The sequence below is a fragment of the Tarenaya hassleriana genome, unplaced genomic scaffold, assembly GCF_000463585.1.
Source record: "Tarenaya hassleriana unplaced genomic scaffold, ASM46358v1 Cleome20, whole genome shotgun sequence".
NCBI lineage: Eukaryota > Viridiplantae > Streptophyta > Magnoliopsida > Brassicales > Cleomaceae > Tarenaya > Tarenaya hassleriana.
This window is the reverse complement of record NW_010965373.1, coordinates 61,034-84,911: the sequence shown is the minus strand read 5'-3', so window position 1 is coordinate 84,911 and position 23,878 is coordinate 61,034. Positions and strand designations below refer to the sequence as shown.

At 36.6% G+C, this 23,878-nt stretch overlaps 3 protein-coding genes and 2 long non-coding RNA genes across 7 annotated transcripts in view; 2 read left to right on the top strand and 3 right to left on the bottom strand.

Moving 5' to 3' along the window:
* Positions 1–1,461: 1,461 nt before the first annotated feature.
* Positions 1,462–4,653, top strand: LOC104813404 (putative beta-glucosidase 41). Of its 2 annotated transcripts, XM_010540962.2 has the most exons (12): positions 1,462–1,925; positions 2,004–2,070; positions 2,179–2,237; positions 2,444–2,519; positions 2,602–2,761; positions 2,870–3,125; positions 3,209–3,324; positions 3,408–3,631; positions 3,744–3,775; positions 3,868–3,970; positions 4,052–4,160; positions 4,246–4,653. In XM_010540962.2, the coding sequence occupies exons 1-12, from the start codon at positions 1,806–1,808 to the stop codon at positions 4,433–4,435; spliced, it is 1,512 nt and encodes a 503-aa protein (XP_010539264.1). In that variant the 5' UTR covers positions 1,462–1,805; the 3' UTR covers positions 4,436–4,653. The 2 variants fall into 2 exon arrangements, with proteins under 2 accessions (XP_010539264.1, XP_010539263.2); XM_010540961.2 differs by having other exon boundaries at positions 2,004–2,237.
* Positions 2,223–3,946, bottom strand: LOC104813403. 2 transcript variants are annotated; one of them, XR_771742.2, is made up of 4 exons: positions 3,859–3,946; positions 2,897–3,136; positions 2,683–2,785; positions 2,223–2,313 (listed from the first exon to the last, which is right to left on the bottom strand). It is a non-coding gene; the product is annotated as an uncharacterized LOC104813403 (long non-coding RNA). The 2 variants fall into 2 exon arrangements; XR_771743.1 differs by lacking the exon at positions 3,859–3,946 and adding an exon at positions 3,338–3,486.
* Positions 4,385–5,900, bottom strand: LOC104813405. Its single transcript, XR_771744.2, has 3 exons — positions 5,336–5,900; positions 4,784–4,911; positions 4,385–4,475 (listed from the first exon to the last, which is right to left on the bottom strand). It is a non-coding gene; the product is annotated as an uncharacterized LOC104813405 (long non-coding RNA).
* A 158-nt stretch (positions 5,901–6,058) lies between these two features.
* Positions 6,059–7,053, bottom strand: LOC104813402. Its single transcript, XM_010540959.2, has 2 exons — positions 6,522–7,053; positions 6,059–6,350 (listed from the first exon to the last, which is right to left on the bottom strand). The coding sequence occupies exons 1-2, from the start codon at positions 6,964–6,966 to the stop codon at positions 6,298–6,300; spliced, it is 498 nt and encodes a 165-aa protein (XP_010539261.1). The 5' UTR covers positions 6,967–7,053; the 3' UTR covers positions 6,059–6,297.
* A 15,504-nt stretch (positions 7,054–22,557) lies between these two features.
* LOC104813401 (indole-3-acetic acid-amido synthetase GH3.6-like) overlaps positions 22,558–23,878 on the top strand; it is a 2,949-nt gene continuing 1,628 nt past the window's right edge. The window contains exons 1-2 of the mRNA XM_010540958.2: positions 22,558–22,993; positions 23,326–23,873. Coding sequence (XP_010539260.1) covers positions 22,668–22,993; positions 23,326–23,873 — 874 coding nt within the window. The 5' untranslated portion in view covers positions 22,558–22,667. The remainder of the gene's footprint in view (positions 22,994–23,325; positions 23,874–23,878) is intronic.

The window sequence follows — 23,878 nt, the reverse complement described above, 5'->3', positions numbered from 1 at the left end:
TTTAATTATAATTATTTTTATTGTAATATATATGCATTAGTAATGATATATATATATATATATATATATATATATATTATAGTTATGTGTATATGTGTTTTATTAATTATAAATAATTTTATTTTTAATATATATATATATATATTTGTATATATATGTGAATTTATATGTATATATTAATTTAAATATATGTAGATGAATATTTGGATATTTAATAATATTTTTGAATGCTGAGTCAGCAGATTTTTTGCTGAGTCAACAGTTTTTTTTGATGAGTCAGCAGTTTTTTTGCTGAGTTAGCAGTTGCGTTAGTTTGATTTGGAAAAAATTTAAAAGTCTGAGTATTTATGTGAGAGTTTTGAAAAGTTCAGGTATTTATATGATAATTTTATAGTTCGGGTATTTATTTGAGATTTTTGTAAAAGTTCGGATATTTTTATGTGATTATCCCAATTTTTAATATACATTATTTTTTTATAATCCGAGTACTTTCATTTCAACTATATGTCTTTTCGTTCCCAGAAGATTGAAGATATTCAGATGAATAACTTTCTCCAAATGAAATCTCAAATCTGGATTGTTAAAAGTATTTCACCCTACCAGTTGAGCCATGTGATTTTGGACCTTAATATACATTGTTAATTGGTAACAACGCGTCTTGTGTACTAAATGAGCTCTCTATAAACTAAGAAAAGAGGTCAAAAGGCGTGAATTTAAACGCGCTAATGCCCCTTTTTGAGGTGTCTTAAGTTTTGTTTATCAAATGCTCATTCAACATGAACAAAGTACAGAAGCATGTACGAAGCCACCGGTGTGGTTGATGATCATTTGTAGCCGAGACACACACACACATATATATATATAGACATATATAACTACGTTTGAACGGGCAAGAAGCAAAGGATAAGGTGAATCTCTCTCTCCATCCCCTTTAGGTTTACTAAGCGTGCAAGCACCTTCATTAATCACTCACAGAGGAGATACGTCTGCTTTTTTTGGACACGTGTGGACTTTGGACGCTTGTGTCTTTTTTGCTTTATCTGGAACTAGAAGAGAGAACAATTCATCTATAACCCCAAAAAAAAATGACGTTGCACCTTGTATTACATTCGTTTCTTTTCCACGATTATACATACTTATAAGATATTATAACAATAATTGAAAAGATAATTGGATTGGCTCGTCTGATGTGTCACATTCATGAATATACACATAAGTTAGTTTCCGCCAAATATATATGCATTTAGATATTTCCCACAATCACATAAAATAACATGTACATTGACTATATATATAATAGCATGCATATAAATGTACGAAAGTCAAGCCACCAAACCCCTAGTTGCCCCCCAAAAAGAGTTAAAAAAAAACTCCCAACCCACTATTTATATATCGTTATCGTACATGACCATGATCATTAACTTATTCGATTTTTCATCTCCTCCTTATCCGAGGAGCCCAGAGAAATTCTCAAGGTTTCTGGCTTTTGGAATGTGTTTTTGAACGTGGGTCCTGAATTTTTTTTTTATCATTATATACGATATGTGTATATATATATATATGGGCTTTCAGTTTTTGGCAGTATAATAAACGTGTACAAAAGGAGTGCACATCCGTCAACACCAAAGAAGAGAGAGGTTCTTCTCTTGCAAGAGAAGAGAAGAAGAGTGTTGAAGCTTGCACTCTTCCTTTCTCTTTTCTTCTTTAACTTCACCACAAAGCCTATACATATATATGTATATATATTAATCCACACTTCTCTCCATTTCTTGTTTTATAACTCTTATTATTTTTTTCCTTCAAAGATGAGAATCCTTGTGATCATCCTGTTAATGGCCATACCTCACGTGGTTTCTTCAGAATCACTCGGCAGAGCAGATTTTCCAGATGGGTTTGTGTTCGGGACAGCCTCTTCAGCTTACCAGGTGACATTCCCTTCCAACTTACTCCGCATTAGTTCTGTCAGAAACCGTAGCATTTCGGTTTTTTTTATTGGAGATTAGTTTGAAGGAGCCGTGGATGAAGGGAACAAAGGAGAAAGTATATGGGACACTTTCACAAAGAAACCTGGTAAGAACCTGGAGGAGATTCTTTCGGTTTTTGCGAGTGGATTCGGACAGGAGAAGAGATATATATCTCTCGGTGTTGATTTCGGGGTTTTTGGTGTTTCATTGGTAGGGAGAATATTGGATTTCAGCAATGCAGACACGGCAGTTGATCAATATCACAGGTTTGAGGTGTGTTGACTTGAGTTTGAAGATAACAAGGTTTTTTCTTGCTTGCTTGTCCCCGCAGCAAACTCCTCACACAGATCTGCATCACCCGAAAAAAGAAGAAGCAAATTTAATGTCAAAATTCTATGATAAGATAATAAACGTTAACGGATATTATAAACTAACATCAACGTAAAACAGTTCATTGTTTCCTAAACTTTCCATCACAGAGTGACATAGGCCTGATGAAGGATCTGGGAATGGATGCCTATAGATTCTCAATATCTTGGCCAAGAATCTTCCCTAGTAAGTCCAAGACACTTTCTCTATACATCGAAATCTTGGTTTTCTCGACATTATAATATCTGATAAGTTTCTATTTAACCAGATGGAACAGGGGAACCAAACCCAGATGGAATAAATTACTACAACAGCTTCATAGATGTTCTAATAGCAAAGGGGATCCAACCTTATGTGACCTTGTACCATTGGGACCTCCCACAAGCTCTACAAGACAGATATGAAGGATGGTTGAGCAGTCAAGTTGTGTAAGTACCCACCAAAAAAAACGCCTAAAGAAACACGCATACCATTAGACAGTGTGATTATTGCATCATTAATGGTGTATAATAGAAAATAAACTATATGATTTGCAGGAAGGATTACGAGCATTATGCGTTCACCTGTTTCAAAGAATTCGGAGATAGGGTGAAGCAATGGATAACGTTCAACGAGCCTCACGGATTCTCGATCCAAGGCTATGACACGGGGATACAAGCTCCGGGAAGGTGTTCACTTCTGGGACATTTGTTTTGTAAGAAGGGGAAGTCATCGGTTGAACCCTATGTTGTAGCCCACAACATTCTCTTGTCTCATGCAGCTGCTTACTACAGCTACCAGAGAAACTTTAAGGTAGAAGAACTCTGTCCACAAAGAGAAAAAAAAATCAAGACAATGATACAAATTTCAGAATAAAACAATGAACTCTTGTGCAGGATAAACAACGAGGTAAAATCGGGATAGCGCTTGATGCAAAATGGTACGAGCCAATGTCTGACTGTGATGAGGACAATGATGCAGCTCGGAGAGCAATGGATTTTGGACTCGGATGGTAAAGTCTTTACCTGAATATTTATGATCCAATCCCAGATAAAGAGGCTAACAACCGATGTAATAAAAGGACATTTTAACCAGGTTTCTGGATCCCCTTATCTATGGAGACTATCCAGCTTCAATGAAAAGGCTTGTGGGAGAGAGATTACCTAAGATAACACCAGAGATGTCCAAACGAATAAAAGGGTCACTGGATTTTGTGGGCATAAACCACTATACGACACTATATGCAAGAAATGACAGGACTCGTATAAGGAAACTGATTCTGCAAGACGCATCATCTGATGCAGCCGTTATTACAAGCTGTAAGATTTTTGGATCTTTATACTCTCATCCCAAACACCTAACCATCTGGGGTGAAAAAGACCAACAACAAGAACCAAACTGATATATTCCTCTTGTTCCTTGTAATTGTAGCTCTCCGTGGAGGAGTAGCTATAGGAGAAAGAGTATGTTCCTGAACCAGGGATGTCGTCTATGATCATTCAATTGGTTTTTCAGAAATAAAAACATTATCTGATAAGGGACTTACTTCATCCAGGCGGGTTCGAGCTGGCTGCACATTGTCCCGTGGGGAATCAGGAAACTGGCAGTGTATCTCAAAGACAACTACGGAAACCCACCCATATTCATAACAGAGAATGGTAAGTATCTCAGCCAATGTGATTTACTAAGCTACATCATGTACCTAAACCTTTCATTGACTTAACTTCGGAGGATTGCAGGTGTGGATGAACTCAATAATCCACTCATGAACCGGGACAAAGCATTGAAGGATGATAAGAGGATCAATTACCACAGAGATTATCTCTCCAACTTATCTGCCGCCATAAGGTAACCAAGTAACTTAACCTGTAAAATTCATTCAGCAAACCAGATTCTTCACACGTGTGATGACTTGACACAATGTATTTTGCAGGGAAGAAAACTGTGACGTACGAGGTTACTTTGTATGGTCTCTGCTGGACAACTGGGAATGGAACTCAGGATACACTGTCCGGTTCGGACTCTACTATGTGGACTATACGAATAATCTCACAAGGATTCCAAAAGCTTCTGTTCAATGGTTCCAAAGCATACTCCATTCCAAGCACAAGCTTAGCTATTAGATTCAGCAGCTTGAGGTCATATTTTAACGATCTCATCTTGCTGCAGAAAGCAATGGTACAGAGTGAGCACAAAGGGTAGGAAAAGAGAAATTGATACCAATAGAAAACCTCAATAATGTTAATGTAAACAAATTACCAGATAGGCATCTATAAATTAAGAAACAGTTGTCTTGAAAATCTACTAATTGAGGAATTCAATATGATTCCGAAAGAGTTAACCCGGGATCGAAATGAATGGAGAAGAAGGATTCATGCGGCCGACCCCAAATGAACTTGGGAATGAGGCGATGTTGTTGTTGTTGTTGAGGAATTCAATATGATTAGGCACGAATGGATAACAAACTTCACCTGATGTGTTTTCGAAACTAACAGCAAGAAAAAATCCAAAGATCCATTCCTGATCGGTTCCTCGATCAGATAGAATGTAGTAGATACTACACCAAACAAGACCAACAATTTTTGTTCTTCTCTGAACCCTGCGAAAGAAAGCAGAAGGAAACACAAACCTGAGAATTTTCCAAAGTTTGCAGATCATGATTACAGTTGTATCTATGCACAACACAGACATATATGCGTAGTATCAATCAATGTTTAATCGAGAATAATCAAGATGTACCACAACATTTAAACAGTTTATAATTCAGACTGATTAGCAAACAAACTATGGTTGTATGGATGCTGTTATAATCAGTATCGGTTCATATTTCACATATATAGTGTATAAAAGGTTCACAAATAGTTCACGCAGCAGCTCACTTCATGCTTAGAAAATTCTCTAGATTTTCTATATTCTAAACTTAATGCAATCTAATATGAAGCATTCACTATGGAGTATATGCTAAGTGTTCCACAAAATCTATGATTGAAAGCAGAAGAAAATCCAAATGCACAAATTCTAACCGATAAATTCCGAGCTAGTTTTAGATTGCCAACGATTACGCATTGACTCGCATATCGATTGCTTCTTTCAAGTCTCCGATGGCATCTTTCGCCTCCTGGAAAGTAGCAGGACCGCTGAGCACAACCCTAGCGGTCGGCTTACCACCACGGCCGCCGAAAAGCTCCACCTCGATGCCGGCGAACTCCCAAGCATCCCACACCGGCTTCTGCGCAACCGCCAGGTCGTCTCGACGGTCGGATGTGTTGCCGAAGCGATCGCCGCCGAGACATGCCTCGCCAGGACGTTCCTGACCGCCAACTGCACGGTCGGCGGGGGTACCACCGGGAAACCCCCTCCGCCGGTGGAACCTCCTCCGGCGACGCAGATCCCGGTCTCCTTCGCCGCCGTAGTGATAGCTCTTCCACCTCCCATCATTGAAGCTTACGCAGAACAGGCAAAAGCCCAATGAAGAGAAATTCAAATCCGTGTTCTTCGTGATCATCAGAAGCACTGATTAGTGATTCCTATCGATTTTAGACGGGAGCTATTTCGTCATGCATATTAGGTTAAATGACGTCACCAATACATCTCCGAAATTCCGACCGATAATTTTCAAATATTGTATTTATTTAATGGTTCCATATAGTAAAAATATATATATACGTAGCTTAGAAAGTGATTAGATGACGCTAAGAAGGTAATTAAAGAATGAGATTAAGGACATAATCTTTACTCGACAAGAATAAAGCATGAAACAAGAAGAGCCATTTTATATAATGACATTGGGAGTTCCAGCTTTACATTAACACTAAAAAAAAGCTTCTAAGATACAATAAACGATATACTCTAATCATGTAATTAGCAGACTAATAGATTCTGATTAGTACATTGCTCAGATAATTGAAAGGAAAAATAAAAACAAAATGGGCTTTGAAGGTCGGGAGGAATATGATGAAAATCTTCCCTTCTCTGAATATATCTCTTATCTATCAGCCTCAAGTCCTCTATCTTTCGTCACGTTTTTCTTCAGAACCCCTGAAAAAAATCACTCATAAATAAATAAGTAAATAAATATATATATATATATATATATATATATATTTATATATATATATATATATATATATCATAATCAGAAAAAGAAAAAAAAAAAGAGGAAGAAATTCAGGAAAAAAGGTAAATAAAATGGAAATAAAATAAAAATACCTTGAGGCCTACACTTTGGTGGGACTTCGAAGAGAGAGAGGGAGAGCTGCTTGTAAGCAACGCCGATGTCGAAGGTTATGACACCGGATCTAGGGTTTTGTACGACGATGTCTTTCACCGGAAGCCATAGAAACAGCTCTTCCTGAGACAGACCTTCGACTCCGACAAGACTCCCGTAACTCAGATTGGCTCTTACTACGCTGTCGAAGAACACCCTGTTCTCGAATTTCGCCAGACACGGCGCTGCGAGGAATACTTCGAGTCTCCCGTCGTCGTACAATTCGTATGACGTCACCTCCTCCGGCAACAGCCCCGCCGGGAGTCCCTTTGACCGCAGCACGTCGTGGATCGTCGGCGGCGAGGAGAGGGACTTGCAGTTAAGAGAGAGAAACACGGCGGCGAAAACGGCGAGGGTTACAGTTCCGGCGGAAAAGAAGAAAGCCATGGCTTTTCAGAGAGAGAGAGAGAGAGAGGTTTTGAGTTTATTTACATGAAGGGACATTGGAGGGAATGTTAAAAGAAGGGAAGAAGATGGTAAAGGGGGTGATGTGATGTGGCTTAATTACGGTTTTACCCTGGTTGGTGAATTGGGGGGCCAACTAGAGGTACTATAAATATGATTACGGATGAATATATATATATGTATATATATACGAAAAATTTGTTAAAAAGACGTGACGAAAGCCAAGCAAATACAATTTGTCTGTTATGAAATAGTGTTTCTAAATGAAAGGTTACATTATTATTAGTTAGTTTCATTGTTTTTCCAATTATAAACAAATCTTTTAACAGTAATTACTCTTTATATATATATATATTGAATTTTTCTCAAAAAATATAAGTATAAAAATAAATATACTAAGTATATATGTATATAACTTTGATTGTAGTGTAATCCTCCACCTAATTGAGAGCATTAATTAGATATTCGAAATTGATAGTTTTAAGGAGTGATATGTGGAATGATAATACTTCATCATCACAAGAGCGATTGATGCTGCTTGCTTCTCTTGTCATTCAATTTTGTTGGTCGCTCCATACCTTAAAACCTTCTAATTATATAAAGTACCCTTTATATTCTCATGTAATTCAGCTAATTAATTACGTAATTATATGTTAATTAAAATAATTGCTAAAATATTTACATATGTAGTAAAAAAAATGGCAGAGTTCTGCCTAAATCGAGTTTGTTCGGAATCAGCCCAAAATAAATATCTATTAATTAAACCGCCAAAAAATATCTAAGGTGATATTAATGCTCGACGTTATTAGGGGAGCGTTAATTAAACCGTGATTATCGAGGGGATATTTCCGTCATTTAATACAGCCACGTAAGCTCCAATCATGGACTGCATGAAAAGAGTAACGGTAAAATTTGCATGCGGCAGTCAAAATGATTATCAAAACAATTGCTGCCAATGCCAAGGGCAATTACGTACTTCTACCGTTCTACATAAGCTACGTTCTATAATAATATTTAATAATAATTGATAGTGGACAGTATAATTATTCCTACATCATTTTTTATTTGCAATTTATCATTTTAGAGGTTTTTTACAATTTATTATATTATTATTATTTTTATCTATTTTTCACATTTTTTACCGATATTTTTCACTTTTTACGGTAAAACTGATAAATTAATTCGTAAAAATTTAATATATCAATTTCAAGTTAGTTTCCAATCTTTATTAAAAAAATATTCAATCTCTATATTTGAAGTCAGATTAATTTGAGATAATAAACTATGGAAATTAATTTACATAATTACTTGTCACTTTGAGAAAATTACGGGGATGAGACATGAATGAATGTTGTGTGACCAATAAGGACACGAGAAGTTACAGAATTTTCGTGTTTGCCACTGAAGAGAAAACGAAAGAGCGGTCACGCGGACCACAGTACCCACACTTTACTGGGTGGGACCCGTTTCAGAGGCTTGCCACTAGGATCAAGACACGTGGATAGATTCGGGACCGGTTACTGGGAAATGCCTGTAGCTTGGACACGTAGTAGTGGTGAAGGTGAGGGCGGAAAGGAAGTAGCAGCAGGTTGCCGGTTTCGTTTGGCCCACGTGTTGCTCATGCAGGTTCACGCGCGTGACCCCTCTTTGCATGATTTTCCTCTTTTTCTTTTTCCTTTTTATCTCGGCTTAATTACAAGGCCTTTTATCGATCCAATACCATTAAAGCCCATACCTTTTTCTTATTAGGCTGACAATTTAGGCCCATTCAAGGCCCAAATACATATACGAACTTGGATTCTTGTCGTAAAAACAAGGGTTCACAAGGAAAATGTGCTTAATTATCAATACTCGTAATTGCTTATTTGGTTAATAATCAAATAATCGAATCCATTTGAATTGAATAATTTATAACATTATATTTTTTCTAAAATAACAAAACAAAACAAAACCGAAAAACCGAGAATTTTTAAAATGAATCAAATTTGAATCAAACCAAACTGAATTCAATATAACAGTTAAACGATTATCATTTTTGTTAAAAAAATAATTAAATCTAAATATAATTAAACCGGATTGAAATCGAAACCGAATAAGTCACCCTACTGCCTATCATCAAATTCGTCACATGTTCATATAAAGGCTGTTACTACAATTGATTTTTCACTAAGTCAACATACTGTGCGTTGCTATTTTGCTTCGTGTTCATGATCTCCTCATGCTCGATTAATCATTTGTTTTTTTCTTTGGTAAATTTGTTAATTTAGTTTCAACCTTCCAATAATTTGTTTCTTTGCCACAGAATTCATCTTTAGCACAGAAAATGTCAAACATGAAGAAGATGAACAACAACTCCCAAGCAGCAGATTTCGTTCTAGAAGCTGCGTGAAGATTGTAATGATAATGTCGTAATGCCCAACAGGAGATCCTGTTATTTCCTGTTCCCCCAGAAATCATGGTCCAATTAATTTAATATGTATAATAGTATATTTAACTATTAGATAATGGGGGGCGACACTTTGAATGTTGTCAGGACAAGATTCTGGGGGCTACTGTTACGGATTTACTGTAGTTTAGTAGTTAATGCATTCATCGCTTTAACAGTTTAGGTTTTCATATATAAAAACCTAATATATATATATATATATATATACATATTGTGCATGTATATATATATTGGTATTCACTAACAATAGTAAAGAAGATTCAGACAGCATTTCCCAATTGGTAGATGTGGGGCCAGGGCTAGCGAGTGCATCATCCATCACCTGTAACATCCAGATATCACTGTTGGAAAGAGGTTCATTTAAATATCAGGTGAAAGTGTGTGGGGGGCCACTCACACCCACACAAACCATATATGTGTTTATATCTCTTCCACAAGAACATGCATGTATACATCCATACATATAGATATAGGTGTGGACGTTACGGCTTAGTGAATCAAAAAATATGGTATTTTTTTCGAATCGAATAGTGCAAAATTTTTTAATGATAATTTTTTTAGAAAACTTATTTAAACTAAAAGGGTTCAAAACTAATTTTAAAAAAATTCGAAAACCCGATTTTTTTGTAAAAAAATCTAAAATTACTTAATAAAAACCAAAATCAAACCGAACAAAATCAAAATTGAATCGAAACGAATCTGATATAATAACTGATTGATATATATATATATATATTGTAAAACCGAAAAAATCGAATTGAATCGAACCCGAAATGAATACCGAAACATCCACCTCCACAGACATACATATTGGATGGATCATAAATCTATGACCAAAACATATACAAGTCAAAAAGAAGGGTCCCAAAACCCAATTTAGAAACCCAATCATCATCATCGTCATCTTGGGTCTTCTTAGTCTTCCTTCATCGCACCGAGTGCACAACCCAATACCACGAATGGTCCACATATATATATATAAACCAAACTTTTAAAGCTACCCATTGGCAAATTTGTCTTCAAAGTTGGACAAAATTAATGAATCTAATTATTAGGCCAGCTTGTATAATATTGTAAATTCTAATGATTCAACATCTAAATATAGCGATCTCAAATTGTCCAAATTTATACAACCCACTCCAAAAAAGTTTAATATGCATCCATGAGCAGATAAATATAATATTTGATCTAAGTTTAGATGGTCTAGTGGTATAAAAATATGAAAAGTATATTTTTATTTCGGATTCAAATCTAAGAGTGGGGAGAGATATTCATCTGGATTTCTTCGGTTTGAGAGATGAAATTAGATCAAATGACCGGTAAATTTGCGGATTATCAAAAAACAATATAATACTTAGCATAGGTTTTGTTAAATCTAAAGAATAACTAGTTAAAGTTGAGAAGGAAAAAAAAAAGACAAAATCATATGCATGAATGACCGACCGACCTTTCAATTTCAACAAAAAAAAAATATGCTAAAAAGATGTGAACATAATTATCCACGTACTAAAAGGTCGTGAAAGAACCCTATAAAAGAAGTAGGGCGAAGTTACGGATAAAAGTACGATTAATCTTTATGATCCCATGTACATATTCTCTATCTCTGAAACCCTAAACAGCTCAAGACTTAATTAAACAATATTGAGTTTATATATATTGTACTTCCTTGATCTCCGATTCTGCTTTGCTGATTGTTCGAACTTGACCCGTAAGAACTAAGCGATGAGCAGAAGAACAACACCAGCGTTTAACGAGTTCGGATCGTTAATGATCCTACGTCTCGGCCAAGAAGCTTGGCAATCCACTAATACTTGATTGAGATCACAACGCACACGTACAACCCAGAAATCCCAGAAAGAATCGATAGAAAGAAACCCTAATTAGAAGGAGAAAAGAAAAACTCTGCCTCAGGATGAGAACGATGCTCTGTTATATACCCAGAGCTTACAACGTCTCTAACAACCAGAGGTTTAACAACCTTCTATCAGACTTTTACCGATTCACCCTTTGAAACCTCTCTTTTGTACCAAGGTTTTGGTTAAACCTTCCACACGAGGTAGAGGCTAATGATGTAGGCATAGTTATTACAAACTCCACCTTGCCTTCATCATCTCCAACCTCGTGCTCTCTTTCTCATATTAGTGAACTGTTATCCAAGCTCTTTTATATACCCCTTGGCAGGGTTTTCACTGACTTATCCGTCAGTGACCTTCAGCAAAGACAATGCTCGATTGAATTTGCTGATGGGTAGTGTTTTGGTGAAGATGTCTGCTGGATTTCCCTCCGAAGTGATCTTCAGCACCTGTACTCTGTTTTCGGTTATGACTTCTCGCAGAAAATGTAGTCTTACATCAATATGCTTTGTCCTCTCGTGATGCACACTGTTTTTCGCCAAGCAAATCGCAGATTGTGAGTCACAGAAGACTTTTACCGTTCCTTGTGTAATGCCGAGTTCTTGAGTCAGGCCTTTGAGCCAAAGAGCTTCTTTGAAGGCTTCTGCTAATGCCATGTATTCCGCTTCAGTTGTTGACAGAGCTACTACATGTTGCAAGACAGATCTCCAGCTTATCACATTTCCACCTATTGTGAATACATACCCAGTAATGGATCTCCTTTTATCAAGGTCTGAAGCATAGTCTGAGTCGCAGTATCCTACTAGCTCGAAGTTTGCCTCCTTGCTGTAGAGTAACTTTAGATTGATACTTCCCTGTATGTATCTCAATATCCATTTTACAGCATTCCAATGTTCCTTGTTTGGATTGCTCATGAATCTGCTTACCAGTCCGATACTATAAGCTAAGTCGGGTCTTGTCCCTATCATTCCATACATGATGCTCCCCACTGCATTTAGATATGGAACTGAATCCAAGTTCAGAGCATCATCATCAATACTGGTAGCTCTTAGTTTGAAGTGTGATCCCATAGCAGTATGTACGGGTTTTGAATCTCCCATTCCAAAGCTGTTCACCACCTTTTTCAGATATCCACTCTGAGATAGAGTTAGAATTCCTCTTGATCTGTCTCGGTGTATCTCCATTCCCAGGATTCGCTTTGCACTTCCCAAGTCTTTCATATCAAACTCTGTTGCAAGCATTTCCTTGACTCTAAGTATCTCCTTCTTGCTCTCAGATGCTATGAGCATATCGTCTACATATATGAGTAGATATATGTAGCTTCCCTGTTTGTATTTTCTGAAATACACACATAGATCATACTTACTGCGAGTGAAGCCTTGTTGTATCATGTACCTGTCAAACCTTCTATTCCATTGTCTTGGTGATTGTTTAAGACCATAGAGGGATTTTACCAGCAGGCACACCAGTTTTTCCTTTCCTTTTTCCTTGAAACCTTCAGGCTGTTCCATTAGGATCTCTTCATCCAGTTCCCCGTGTAGGAAGGCTGTTTTCACATCTAATTGTTCTAATTCCAGGTCTTTCGAAGCAACAAGAGATAATAGGAGTCTGATGGAGACATGTTTGACTACAGGAGAGTATATCTCATTGTAGTCTATTCCTTCAACTTGTGAATAGCCTTTGGCTACTAACCTTGCTTTAAATCTTGGTTCTTCTACCCCTGGAATTCCTGGCTTTCTCTTGTAGACCCATTTGCATCCAATGATTCTGTGGTTGGTTGGTCTCTTGACGAGTTTCCAGGTTTGGTTTTTGTGTAGTGATGCCATTTCCTCTTTCATAGCCATAATCCATTGTTCCTTTTCTCTGGTTTGCAGGGCCTGTTTGTAGTCTTTAGGTTCGTCCAGTTCAAGCTCTGTTGCGACAGCCAAGGCAAATGCTGAGGTACTCTCCTCTCTGAATCTCTGTGGTAGAGTTATAGTTCTTCTCTCTCTATCCCTGGCAAGTTGATAATCTCTGAGATCATCCATTGAGTTCTCCATTTCTTCGTCTGTTTCAGGTCTTTGATCATGATTATCAACTTGGTCAGAAGTTTCTGAGCTAGATTCTTGATCAGCTCCACCTTGAGAGTTAGCATGTACTCCACCCGGACTTGTGAGTTCTCCTCTGGAATCACGTTCTCCGTCGTTATATGACTTAGAGAGAATACCAATCTTTAAGGTGTCAGATTGGTTTTGTTGGTTTGAGCCTTGAGATTCTGTATTTCTGTCTCTGTCTTTATATGTCATGTTTTCCTTAAACATGACATCCCTGCTGATAACCACCTTTCTTTCTGTAGGAATCCAGATCCTGTATCCTTTTACACCTGTTGGATATCCTACGAAATAACCTTTTCTTGCTCGAGATTTCAGCTTACCTTGGTTTATATGTTCGTAAACCATACATCCAAATCTCCTTAGATTTCCATAGCTTGGTGATCTACCAGACCAGACTTGTTCTGGGATTTGCATGTCTATTGCACTTGAGGGAGACAAATTAATCAAATGTACTGCTGTGGATGCTGCCTCTCCCCAGAATTCTTCCCCGAAGCCAGAGTCGCTTAGCATGCATCTTACTCGTTCCATGATGGTTCTGTTCATGCGCTCAGCTACTCCATTTTGCTGTGGAGTGTAAGTGCATGTCCGATGTCTCTTAATCCCTTGATCTTTGCAGTATTGGTCAAACTGTGTATTACAGAATTCTAGACCATTATCTGTCCTGAGGTGTTTTACCTTTCTCTCTGTCAGGTTTTCTACCAATGTCTTCCACTCTCTAAACTTAGTGAATGCTTCATCTTTAGTCCTCAGGAGATATATCCAAACCTTTCTTGATCTGTCATCTATGAATGATATGAAGTATTGAGCCTTCCCCAGGGTCGGATTTACATTTGGTGAACCCCACAGATCCGAATGTATGTAGTCGAGATTGTTTTCTGAGACATGTTTCCCTTTTCCGAAACTCAACTTATGTGTTTTACCCAAAACACAGTCCTCACAAAACTGTATCTCTCTGATTTTCCCTTTTTCCAGAAGACCTTTCTGAGCCACCAGTTGCATGCCTTTATTGCTCATATGTCCGAGTCTCCTATGCCACAGCATTGTATTATCTGTCTCCTCTGTTATGTGGCTTTCACCTTCCAAAGTTTCACCTTGAAGTACATATAGCCCCTGTTCTAATGTCCCACACATGACCAGCTTAGTACTTTTGTAAACTTCCAATTTTCCCTTCTGAGACTTGTAGCACATCCCCAACTTGTCGAGTGATCCGAGGGAAATAAGATTTCTTTTGAGTTCAGGAATATATCTAACCTGACTTAGTATCCTTACAACTCCATCATGAAACTTGATTTTCACATCACCGATTCCTTTCACTTCACATGAGCCGTTGTTGCCCATGAGAACCCTTCCTCCTTCTGTTTTCTGAAAATTTATGAACCAATCACGTCTTGGTGTCATGTGGAAGGTACATCCTGAGTCAAGAATCCATTGTTTCTTTGGTTCTTGCTCTGAGACAGTGAGAACTTCTGTCTCCATGTCTTTCCCAGCTGCAGCCGCAGCTTCTCCAGCAGATTTCCCCTGCTCTTCTAAGAACCTTTTTCTGTTTCTGCACTCCTTTTTGAAGTGTCCTGTTTTCCCACAAAACCAACACCCTGAGTTTGACTTACTCTTCGGTTTTCCTTTGGCTTTGTTTTGACCTCCTTTTGGACCCTTGTAGTGTTTCTTTTCTGTCTTCTCCTTTACTATCAGTCCTTCACCTGTACTCACTTTGCCTTTGGCTCTGAACTCAAGTTCTTTAGAGTAAATCGCTGAGGTTACATCTTCTATGGTGATATCTTCTTTTCTTGAAAATCTGATGGTGTCTTTTAGAGAATCATATCTTTCAGGTAGTGCGTTTAACAGATACATAATTTGATCCTCTTCTGATACCTCTATTTGTAAGGCTTGCAGATCACTTATCAGCCTTCCAAATTGATCCAGATTATCTTCCATAGATTTTGTGTCCTCCATCTTGAACCCGTACAGCTTCTGTTTCAAGTACATTTTATTTGGCATAGTTTTATGCACAAATTCCTTTTCTAACGCAGTCCAGATACCTTCCGCAAGTGATTCAGATTTCACCCTTCTCATGATCTGATCTCCTAAACATAGGAAGATTAGATTTCTGACCCTTTTACTCTTTTCAATTTTTGCTTCTTGGGTTAGTGCAATCCCCTTCTGAGTTACTGGTTTTTCTTTTCCAGTTAACTCAGATTTCATGCTACCTTCCGTTGATTCCTCTGATTGTTCTTTTGACTCAAGAACGTACCCGGTTTGGAGTGCATCGCTGAGTTGTAGAATGTCCAGACTGGCTAGAATCTTGTCCTTCCATAGAGAGAAGTCACCTTTTCCGTCATACTTCTCCACATCCAGCTTCACCACGTTCGGTCCCGAAGCCATTTCTGATCAGAATCTGAAGTTGATTTGATCCAAGTTCCAAGATCTTGTCTGGCCTGAATTTCCCTTTGCCGCAACCGGGCTCTGATACCAATTGTACTTCCTTGATCTCCGATTCTGCTTTGCTGATTGTTCGAACTTGACCCGTAAGAACTAAGCGATGAGCAGAAGAACAACACCAGCGTTTAACGAGTTCGGATCGTTAATGATCCTACGTCTCGGCCAAGAAGCTTGGCAATCCACTAATACTTGATTGAGATCACAACGCACACGTACAACCCAGAAATCCCAGAAAGAATCGATAGAAAGAAACCCTAATTAGAAGGAGAAAAGAAAAACTCTGCCTCAGGATGAGAACGATGCTCTGTTATATACCCAGAGCTTACAACGTCTCTAACAACCAGAGGTTTAACAACCTTCTATCAGACTTTTACCGATTCACCCTTTGAAACCTCTCTTTTGTACCAAGGTTTTGGTTAAACCTTCCACACGAGGTAGAGGCTAATGATGTAGGCATAGTTATTACATATATATATATATATATGTATATATATAATGATCCGATTTTTGTAAATTTCCCATTTTTATATATCCCTATTTTCATTTGTGTAGTCAAAGTCTATTTCTATTAAATAATGTTTCCCACTTTCAATCTTCTCTAGGCAAATTCAATTTAGATTTGTTTTTTAAAAGTTGTTTGAGTGTCTAACCCTACGTACCATTAAAATTCCAAACCTTAGATTTAAATTGGGCAACACATTCATGCTCCCTATGTGGCATGTGCCATTACACCATACATTTACACAACTCTTATGTTTTCCACTAGCGCCTGACTTTGTTCCCCACCTTCTCTGGTCTCCACGAAAAAGTGCCTCTTGATCTTCTTCCTTCTTCATATCCTCCTCTCTCTTATCCAAAAATGCCACTTTATTGTCAACCAAGAAATAAATGCCACACTATTACTATATAATCCCATATATATCGGAAAACATGACATTTGCACGTGACATATATATATATATATATACATATATACAAGTCCTCCATCAATTTCTATATCATTTTCATATATGTATACCCTTCCCTACATATCTAGAAGAGTCTCTATAACACGCGATCTACCCACAATGATAATTAATTACAATTATTCGAATTTATAATTGTTATCCGAGAAAATAAGATTGATCACTATGATTTAGAATCTCTCGAGGATGGTAACAAAAGAAAAAAGGATATTGTATGTGTAAATCGTATCCCACTCGTCCAACAAACGCGAATGAGTTGAATGATGCAAGGCAGGGGGAGGAAGGGGGGGGGGGGGGGGGGGGAGGGGAAAAGGCACTTATCTTTTACAAAGGAGTACTTTGTGGTGAAGTGGGTGTGTCCGATATCTCAATGGACCCACCGGATGGTCTTATTGGAGACACGAGCCAATGGGCTTAAAAAAGTTTTCATGATATCTAATTAAGAACCCAATGTTCATATCAATTTCCCTATTGGGCATTCAGCTTCATGGTCTGTAGACAGACATTTTAATGCTCCTTGTTTTCTTGATTAGTGACCCTAATCCCCTTTTCCTTTTTTTAAATTCGAATCTTAAACCCTTTGCTTAAGCATCATCATGTAGGCGCACATACACAACAAAATTATATCCCCTATAATACCCTCTCCCAAAAAAAATTAAGAGTTTGTTTTGTGAAAGAACCTATTTGTAATGACAACAAAAGGCATTAATTATTTTATAAATGATTACGCATATATATAGTGAAATGATAATCAAAATTGACAAGATACTATCAAGGAAGAAGAACAAAAAGAACCTATACCATATTCACATATTAGATTGGAAATTGATATTTCCAAAAAACATATTGCAATAATTTTACATACATTGATGTGAAATAACCATAAAGCTAAAGATAAAGATACGGGCTATATAATTATATATAATTTTATATTTAGACTTTGGAGATGTCATGATTTCTCATCTTTTAGTGAGGTCGATTATGCATCCTCTTTTTAATCCATCTTGTCAACTTTATTGCCCATCTTGACACTTGCATATGTTCATCCTTTAACCTACAACATTGTATTAACTTCTAGCACAACATGATAGCCACCTATATGCTTTTGCATCAATTCTAAGCATAATTAAGCCCATCGAGATTTCGCGATTTAGCTCTCACGAAACTATAATGATCACAATTAACGAAAATTAATTAGTAATCATAATATTAATTCATATGAATTTTATATGGATTATCATCATGAACTTGTATAAAAGGTGAACCGACACACTCATTTTCATGGTTTTATCATGAAATGCAATGACCCTTTTCCCTAACTAGAAAGTACCAAGTTCGAGCATATTTTACCAATTTGGAGCAAAAGAACAGCTCAAAGCAAAAACCCAACAAAAAATAAACATGATTAGACTTAATATACGATTCATCATGCGATTAAATGACATTTAAATTTGAAAAGATATCTACAAAAGTAGGTCATGGACCAAAGACCAAGGAATAGTTATATCCAATTATATTATATATATATATATATATATGTGCGTGTGTGTGTAATAGTGGCGTTTGAGAGAAAATCCCGACACCGGTAAATGGATCAGCGATCTCCACGATCGTCATAGCAACTAATGTCTCTATGTATTTTCATTGAAATTTCAGGTCAAACTCAACACTAAGGCAGATGGAGATTTTTTTTTTTCTCGTGTTCAAACAATTGTATATATAGATTGAAAAATATGCATATATATATATATATATATAAAGCATTGTGAAAAGACTGAAGCAATAATTTCCTCCGACATTTTATCTATGTTGAACTATTTACTCCTCCAACGGATAATGATAGAACAGTGTTCGATAAAGACACATAGACCAATAAGACCATATGAAAATGCATGCATGATTCCCTCACGGGAATTTTGTCTTCCAAAAGATGTAAAGACAATAAAAAAAAAAGTTATTAATTGTAAATTGTCAAAGCTTCTTTCAATCGCAAAAAAGTTGCCCTAATTTAATGGATCTCTTTTATTAGTTGTCTCTCTAATATATTATATGATATACATATAATTTTTCCGCCACCCAAAATGCATATCACTTAACCAAGAAAGATACGCGCGCGCACATACATACATACATACATACATACATACATACATACATACATACATACATACATACATACATACATATTGAGATTCCAAAATAGATAGGTTTGATGGTGCAATTGCATCCATATCATCTCAACGTAATATCTTATTAAGTTGATAAATCTGCTTTATATATCAGTTTACTTTAGATTCTATTTTTTTTTAAAGATAGAATTCTAAAACAAATATCATATGCATGTGTTCCACATTCTCGGAAAGCTTGAACCGAAAAGAAAACGATGGAATCTCCTTGGATTTTGGACCAATTACGTTACGTGTTCCGTATACATGTTTACAAATGTACATACATATATAGATTTATATACATGAAGAATTTCACATGCAGTACTGTGCGTATATATATATATATGCACGTTTATACATTTATACACATGATAAATGATGAGAAAATAGTACATGACATACCCCATTAGATCAATGCCTTAGGAGAAAGTTAAAAAAAAAAAAAACTTTTCCTCTTTACGTTTCCGTGTGCCATATATATATATGTGTGTGTGTGTGTGTCGATATTGGAGTACAACAAATATAAACTCTTGGGACTTAATTGGACAGTCCAGACTCCAGAGTGGTTCCTTAATGTAATGACGTCCCCTCACTTTTGCTTAAACTAAAAAAAGGTTTAGAGATTATATTATACATATATAATATGTCTATATATATATATACACACACAATAATGCCTTATATGTGTGTGGAAAGAGAAAATCCGGAAAGCTCATGATTTATGTCACTGAATATAGATTTGACTTGCATTAAAAGATGAGAAATGAGATAAAAATACAATCTCCAAATCCCTTTTTGGACTGTCAAAGAGAAGCCATTTTCTTCAAGCAGTTTATTGAATATTCCTCTAACCAATCAACTTCGAGTCATTTCCACTTTCTTCACTTGTAAATTCCAAAATAACAAAGAGATTATATGGAACAAGTTTAATTAAATCATGGATAGATATTTTATGCGATGTTCCCTCTTTAAGTAACCCATGAGGTATCTTCAACAATTAAATTTAATTTAACCAAAAAAAAACAATTAAATTTAACCATCCACATGCACATTGCGACACCATGATTATTATTCTAAATCTTGTAACTAAGAATATTTCAAACTTTAACTAAAAAAAAATTCTTATAAAATTTGTTAACAACCCTCAAATTAATACACAAACTTTAATATTCATATTTTTTTTATAAAAAATCCAAAATAAAAATACAAAAATTTTACAAGGATTCTAAAAATTACACATCAAACAAGAAACAATAACATGCCATATAGTTTTTTTTTGGAATATTTGTAAAAAAGCTAAGAGTTTGAGAAATTTTGTTTGTTTGTTTGTTTTTTAATTTTAAAAATCGCGTGTATTAATATAGGAGTTAATAATAATTTTGTATATATATATATATATATATATATATATATTATTTTAAAGATAAAATCATATATAAATACCTAAATTTTTACAAAATTCTCAAATTAATACTTTAATTTTTTAAAACTTCCACATAAATATCTAAACTTTTAAAAAATTACCAAATAAAACCAAATCTATTAACGACGTTAAACTTATAACAGAATCCGTCGATAATTGATAACTTGGCGTCAACGGATATTGTTTCATTTGGAAAAATTTAAAAAATTTTGGTATTCATTTGAAAGTTTTGAAAGTTCAGATATTTATTTGAAAATTTTATAATTCAGATATATAAATTTTGTAAAAATTCAGATATTTACATGCGATTTTCCCTTTTAAAAAAAGATTATGACCTATATTTGGATAACTTCGATGACAATTACATGCATGGACGAGCTCTAAGAATTAGTGTAAGGATTTGACACACACATGTATATGTATATATATGCATACACATGTAGCTAATTTTGAGAAGAGTTAATTCGATCACTAGAAGTTATTCAGTTATATGTGTCACAATGGAGGAATTAGCAAAAATATGTCCCAATTTACATATTTAGTTCTCATATATAATTTTTTCTTTGTAGTTTTTGAAAGGGAGGACCAACTATATGTATATCAATACGGCAAACTGAAATTTATGTATATATTGTATATTGATTAAAAAAAACTTAACATGAACCATCTATCGCGCGCGTATCAATCATATATGCAAAAAAACTTCGCTTATATTTGATGTGGAATTATATATAATGGGTTTTAAAATCGCTCCAAATTCATCACACAACGACATACATACATATATATATATATAAGATATCAATTATGAACTCGTACGGCCGGCCTCTGCTTCAACATATGGCAGAGATCAAAGGAAACTTGAACACCAGAACCAAAGAGAAGATTACAAAAACGAAAAGTCAACGGTCAAAGATTTGCATGACTGTCGGCATACTCCATGGCCTTCCGTATGATTGCACGACAAAAACTCTCGTGATAGAGAGTACGGTTTCATTATTATACAAGAATGAAATTTATGAACTTCCGGGGAGAAAAAAAAACCCATCATCTTGATATATTACAGATGCCACGTGGAGTGTCTCTTTGGTGCACCCTCACCCAGCTGATTTCCACTCTTGCGGTGGATAGCTCCACGTGGCACCTCGGGGGCGTTCCGTGTCAAAGCCAATATTCTTAAAATAAAATGATTAATTTTCACATTATTCCCTAATAGTCCGTTTTTATTTATTTAATTCAACAAATAGCTGAAGCTTCGGGGGCAAACGTATGGCCGGTTATTTACTCATTTGTCCGGTTTAAGTATTTTCGTGTGTATATATATATATAGTAACAGTTGTGGATGTTTTTTCCATTACATGCAACACTAACATTTTTTACATCGAATTTCGCGTTTGATGTGAAATAAAATAAAATAATTTATAATTTGATCCGAAAATAAGAATTAAAAACCGAACAAAACGTTGTTGTTTTTTTTTTCCATGGGAGGCATGGAAACAATCGCATGAAAATAAACTACGTGAAGGCACCAAATTACAAACCCGTACACGTGTCAACCTATCAAGTATGGAGTCCAGCTGTCTGGTCGCTCTTCTCGCTTGTAGACTTCCGCAAGAAACCTCGATTTCTCGTTCCTTATTTTTACCATCTCGCGCGATACATTGACCTTGCGAGAAGCTCCAATGAACGCCGTTTTTGTGGTTAACCGGTAAATGAAAGGACACCCGTTTGATTATTTAAAGTTACCGCCGAATTACCGGTTATTGCCGGTATAAAGGATCTGGTCAACCTGGGCAAACCCCCGGTTTGTATTAATATCCAACAATGTGATATACCGAAATGATTATAACACAAACTTCAATTTGGACTGCTTTAAGTTATTATATCAAGAGAAATAAGATTTTACATCCAATTTTCCTTACGAAGTTAAATGCAGTTTTTGCATGTCCTGATAAAAAGGCGGTACGGGTTTGACCGTTACGGGGAAATACGTTAGCATTTGGATTCCAAAACCTCGACGGTCCAATAAACATGAATATTAGTAGGTGTATTATGTATACACTTTAATTTATGGATTAAAGTTAAACTTTGCCGCAATTAGAATATTTACCTCTATGCCCTTCATCCTCGTCCACCCTCTCTATATATTGACCTCCCTCTCTTTCTTCTTCACACCCAACAAGCTCTAATCAGAAACATATCTACTCTTCTTCTTCCTCCTCCTAATCTCTCTCTCTCTCTATATATTTCTCTGGGTCTCATTTTCGATCTTAGATACAGAAACCCAGATAGAATCATCATGCCAGAGGCGCCAAAGGACGTAGCTTTCGAGGTGAAGGACCAGGGCCTGGCGGAGAAGAACAAGAAGAAGCTTCAGTTCATCGAGGATGTGACCATGAAGGCAGAGGAGGTGCAGAGGCGCGTTCTGGAGGAGATCCTGAAACGAAATGCGAAAGTGGAGTACCTCAAACGACATGGCCTCGACGGTCGTTCCGACCGGGAAAGCTTCAAACGAGTCATGCCTGTCATAACCTACGAGGATATTCAGCCTGACATCAACAGGATCGCTAATGGCGACAATTTCCCTATCCTCTGTTCTAAGCCCATCTCCGAGTTCCTCACAAGGTGAGTCCTTTTTCTGTCTTCTCCTTTCAATCTGTCGCATGATTCTGGGTGTCTTTGTACAACTCTCATCTCTCTATGTCTTTGTTTTTCGCTCGTAATAATTGTTAAATCACTCTAAATCAGGGTTTAAATTTTTGAATCATTGGAGCTTCAGTGGTATCTTGTTCCGGTTTTCGATATATCAGCAATCAAAAGGTTTTTGACTTTTCATCAGTTTCTGAGTCTTGGCACCAAAAGATCTAAACTTTGCTTCTGGGTATCGCTTATTTTTCAAAACTCTTGATGATTATACTCATATGGGTATTTTTTTCCCTTGTGAAATCGTTACACAGCTCGGGGACTTCAGGTGGGGAGAGGAAGCTGATGCCTACGATCGAAGAGGAACTAGACAGAAGATCCCTTCTCTACAGCCTCTTGATGCCTGTGATGAGCCAGTTCGTGCCCGGACTGGACAAAGGCAAAGGAATGTACTTCTTGTTCATCAAATCCGAGGCCAAAACCCCATCTGGTCTCCTTGCTCGTCCGGTCCTAACCAGCTACTACAAATCTTCCCACTTCAAAGAACGACCCTTTGATCCTTACACCAACTACACCAGCCCCAACGAGACAATCCTTTGTCCCGACTCTTACCAGAGCATGTACTCTCAGATGCTCTGTGGTCTGTGCCAACGCATGGAGGTTCTTCGTGTCGGCGCTGTTTTCGCCTCTGGATTCATCAGGGCCATCAAGTTTCTCGAGAAACACTGGCCTGAGCTGGCCTGTGACATTAGAACTGGCATACTCAGTGCCCAGATAACCGATCCTTCCGTTCGTGGGGCAGTCGATAAGATACTCAAACCCGACCCGAAACTCGCTGATTTCATCGAGAACGAATGTGGGAAAGAG

Coding starts and splice junctions, on each gene's coding strand:
- LOC104813404 (XM_010540961.2), top strand. CDS start 1,806: ATGAGAATCCTTGTGATCATCCTGTTAATGGCCATACCTCACGTGGTT. Junction 2,238..2,443: donor ATCAATATCACAGGTTTGAG/GTGTGTTGACTT, acceptor TTTCCATCACAG/AGTGACATAGGCCTGATGAA. Junction 3,776..3,867: donor GAGTAGCTATAGGAGAAAGA/GTATGTTCCTGA, acceptor TACTTCATCCAG/GCGGGTTCGAGCTGGCTGCA.
- LOC104813402 (XM_010540959.2), bottom strand. CDS start 6,966: ATGGCTTTCTTCTTTTCCGCCGGAACTGTAACCCTCGCCGTTTTCGCC. Junction 6,351..6,521: donor ACCAAAGTGTAGGCCTCAAG/GTATTTTTATTT, acceptor GATTTTTTTCAG/GGGTTCTGAAGAAAAACGTG.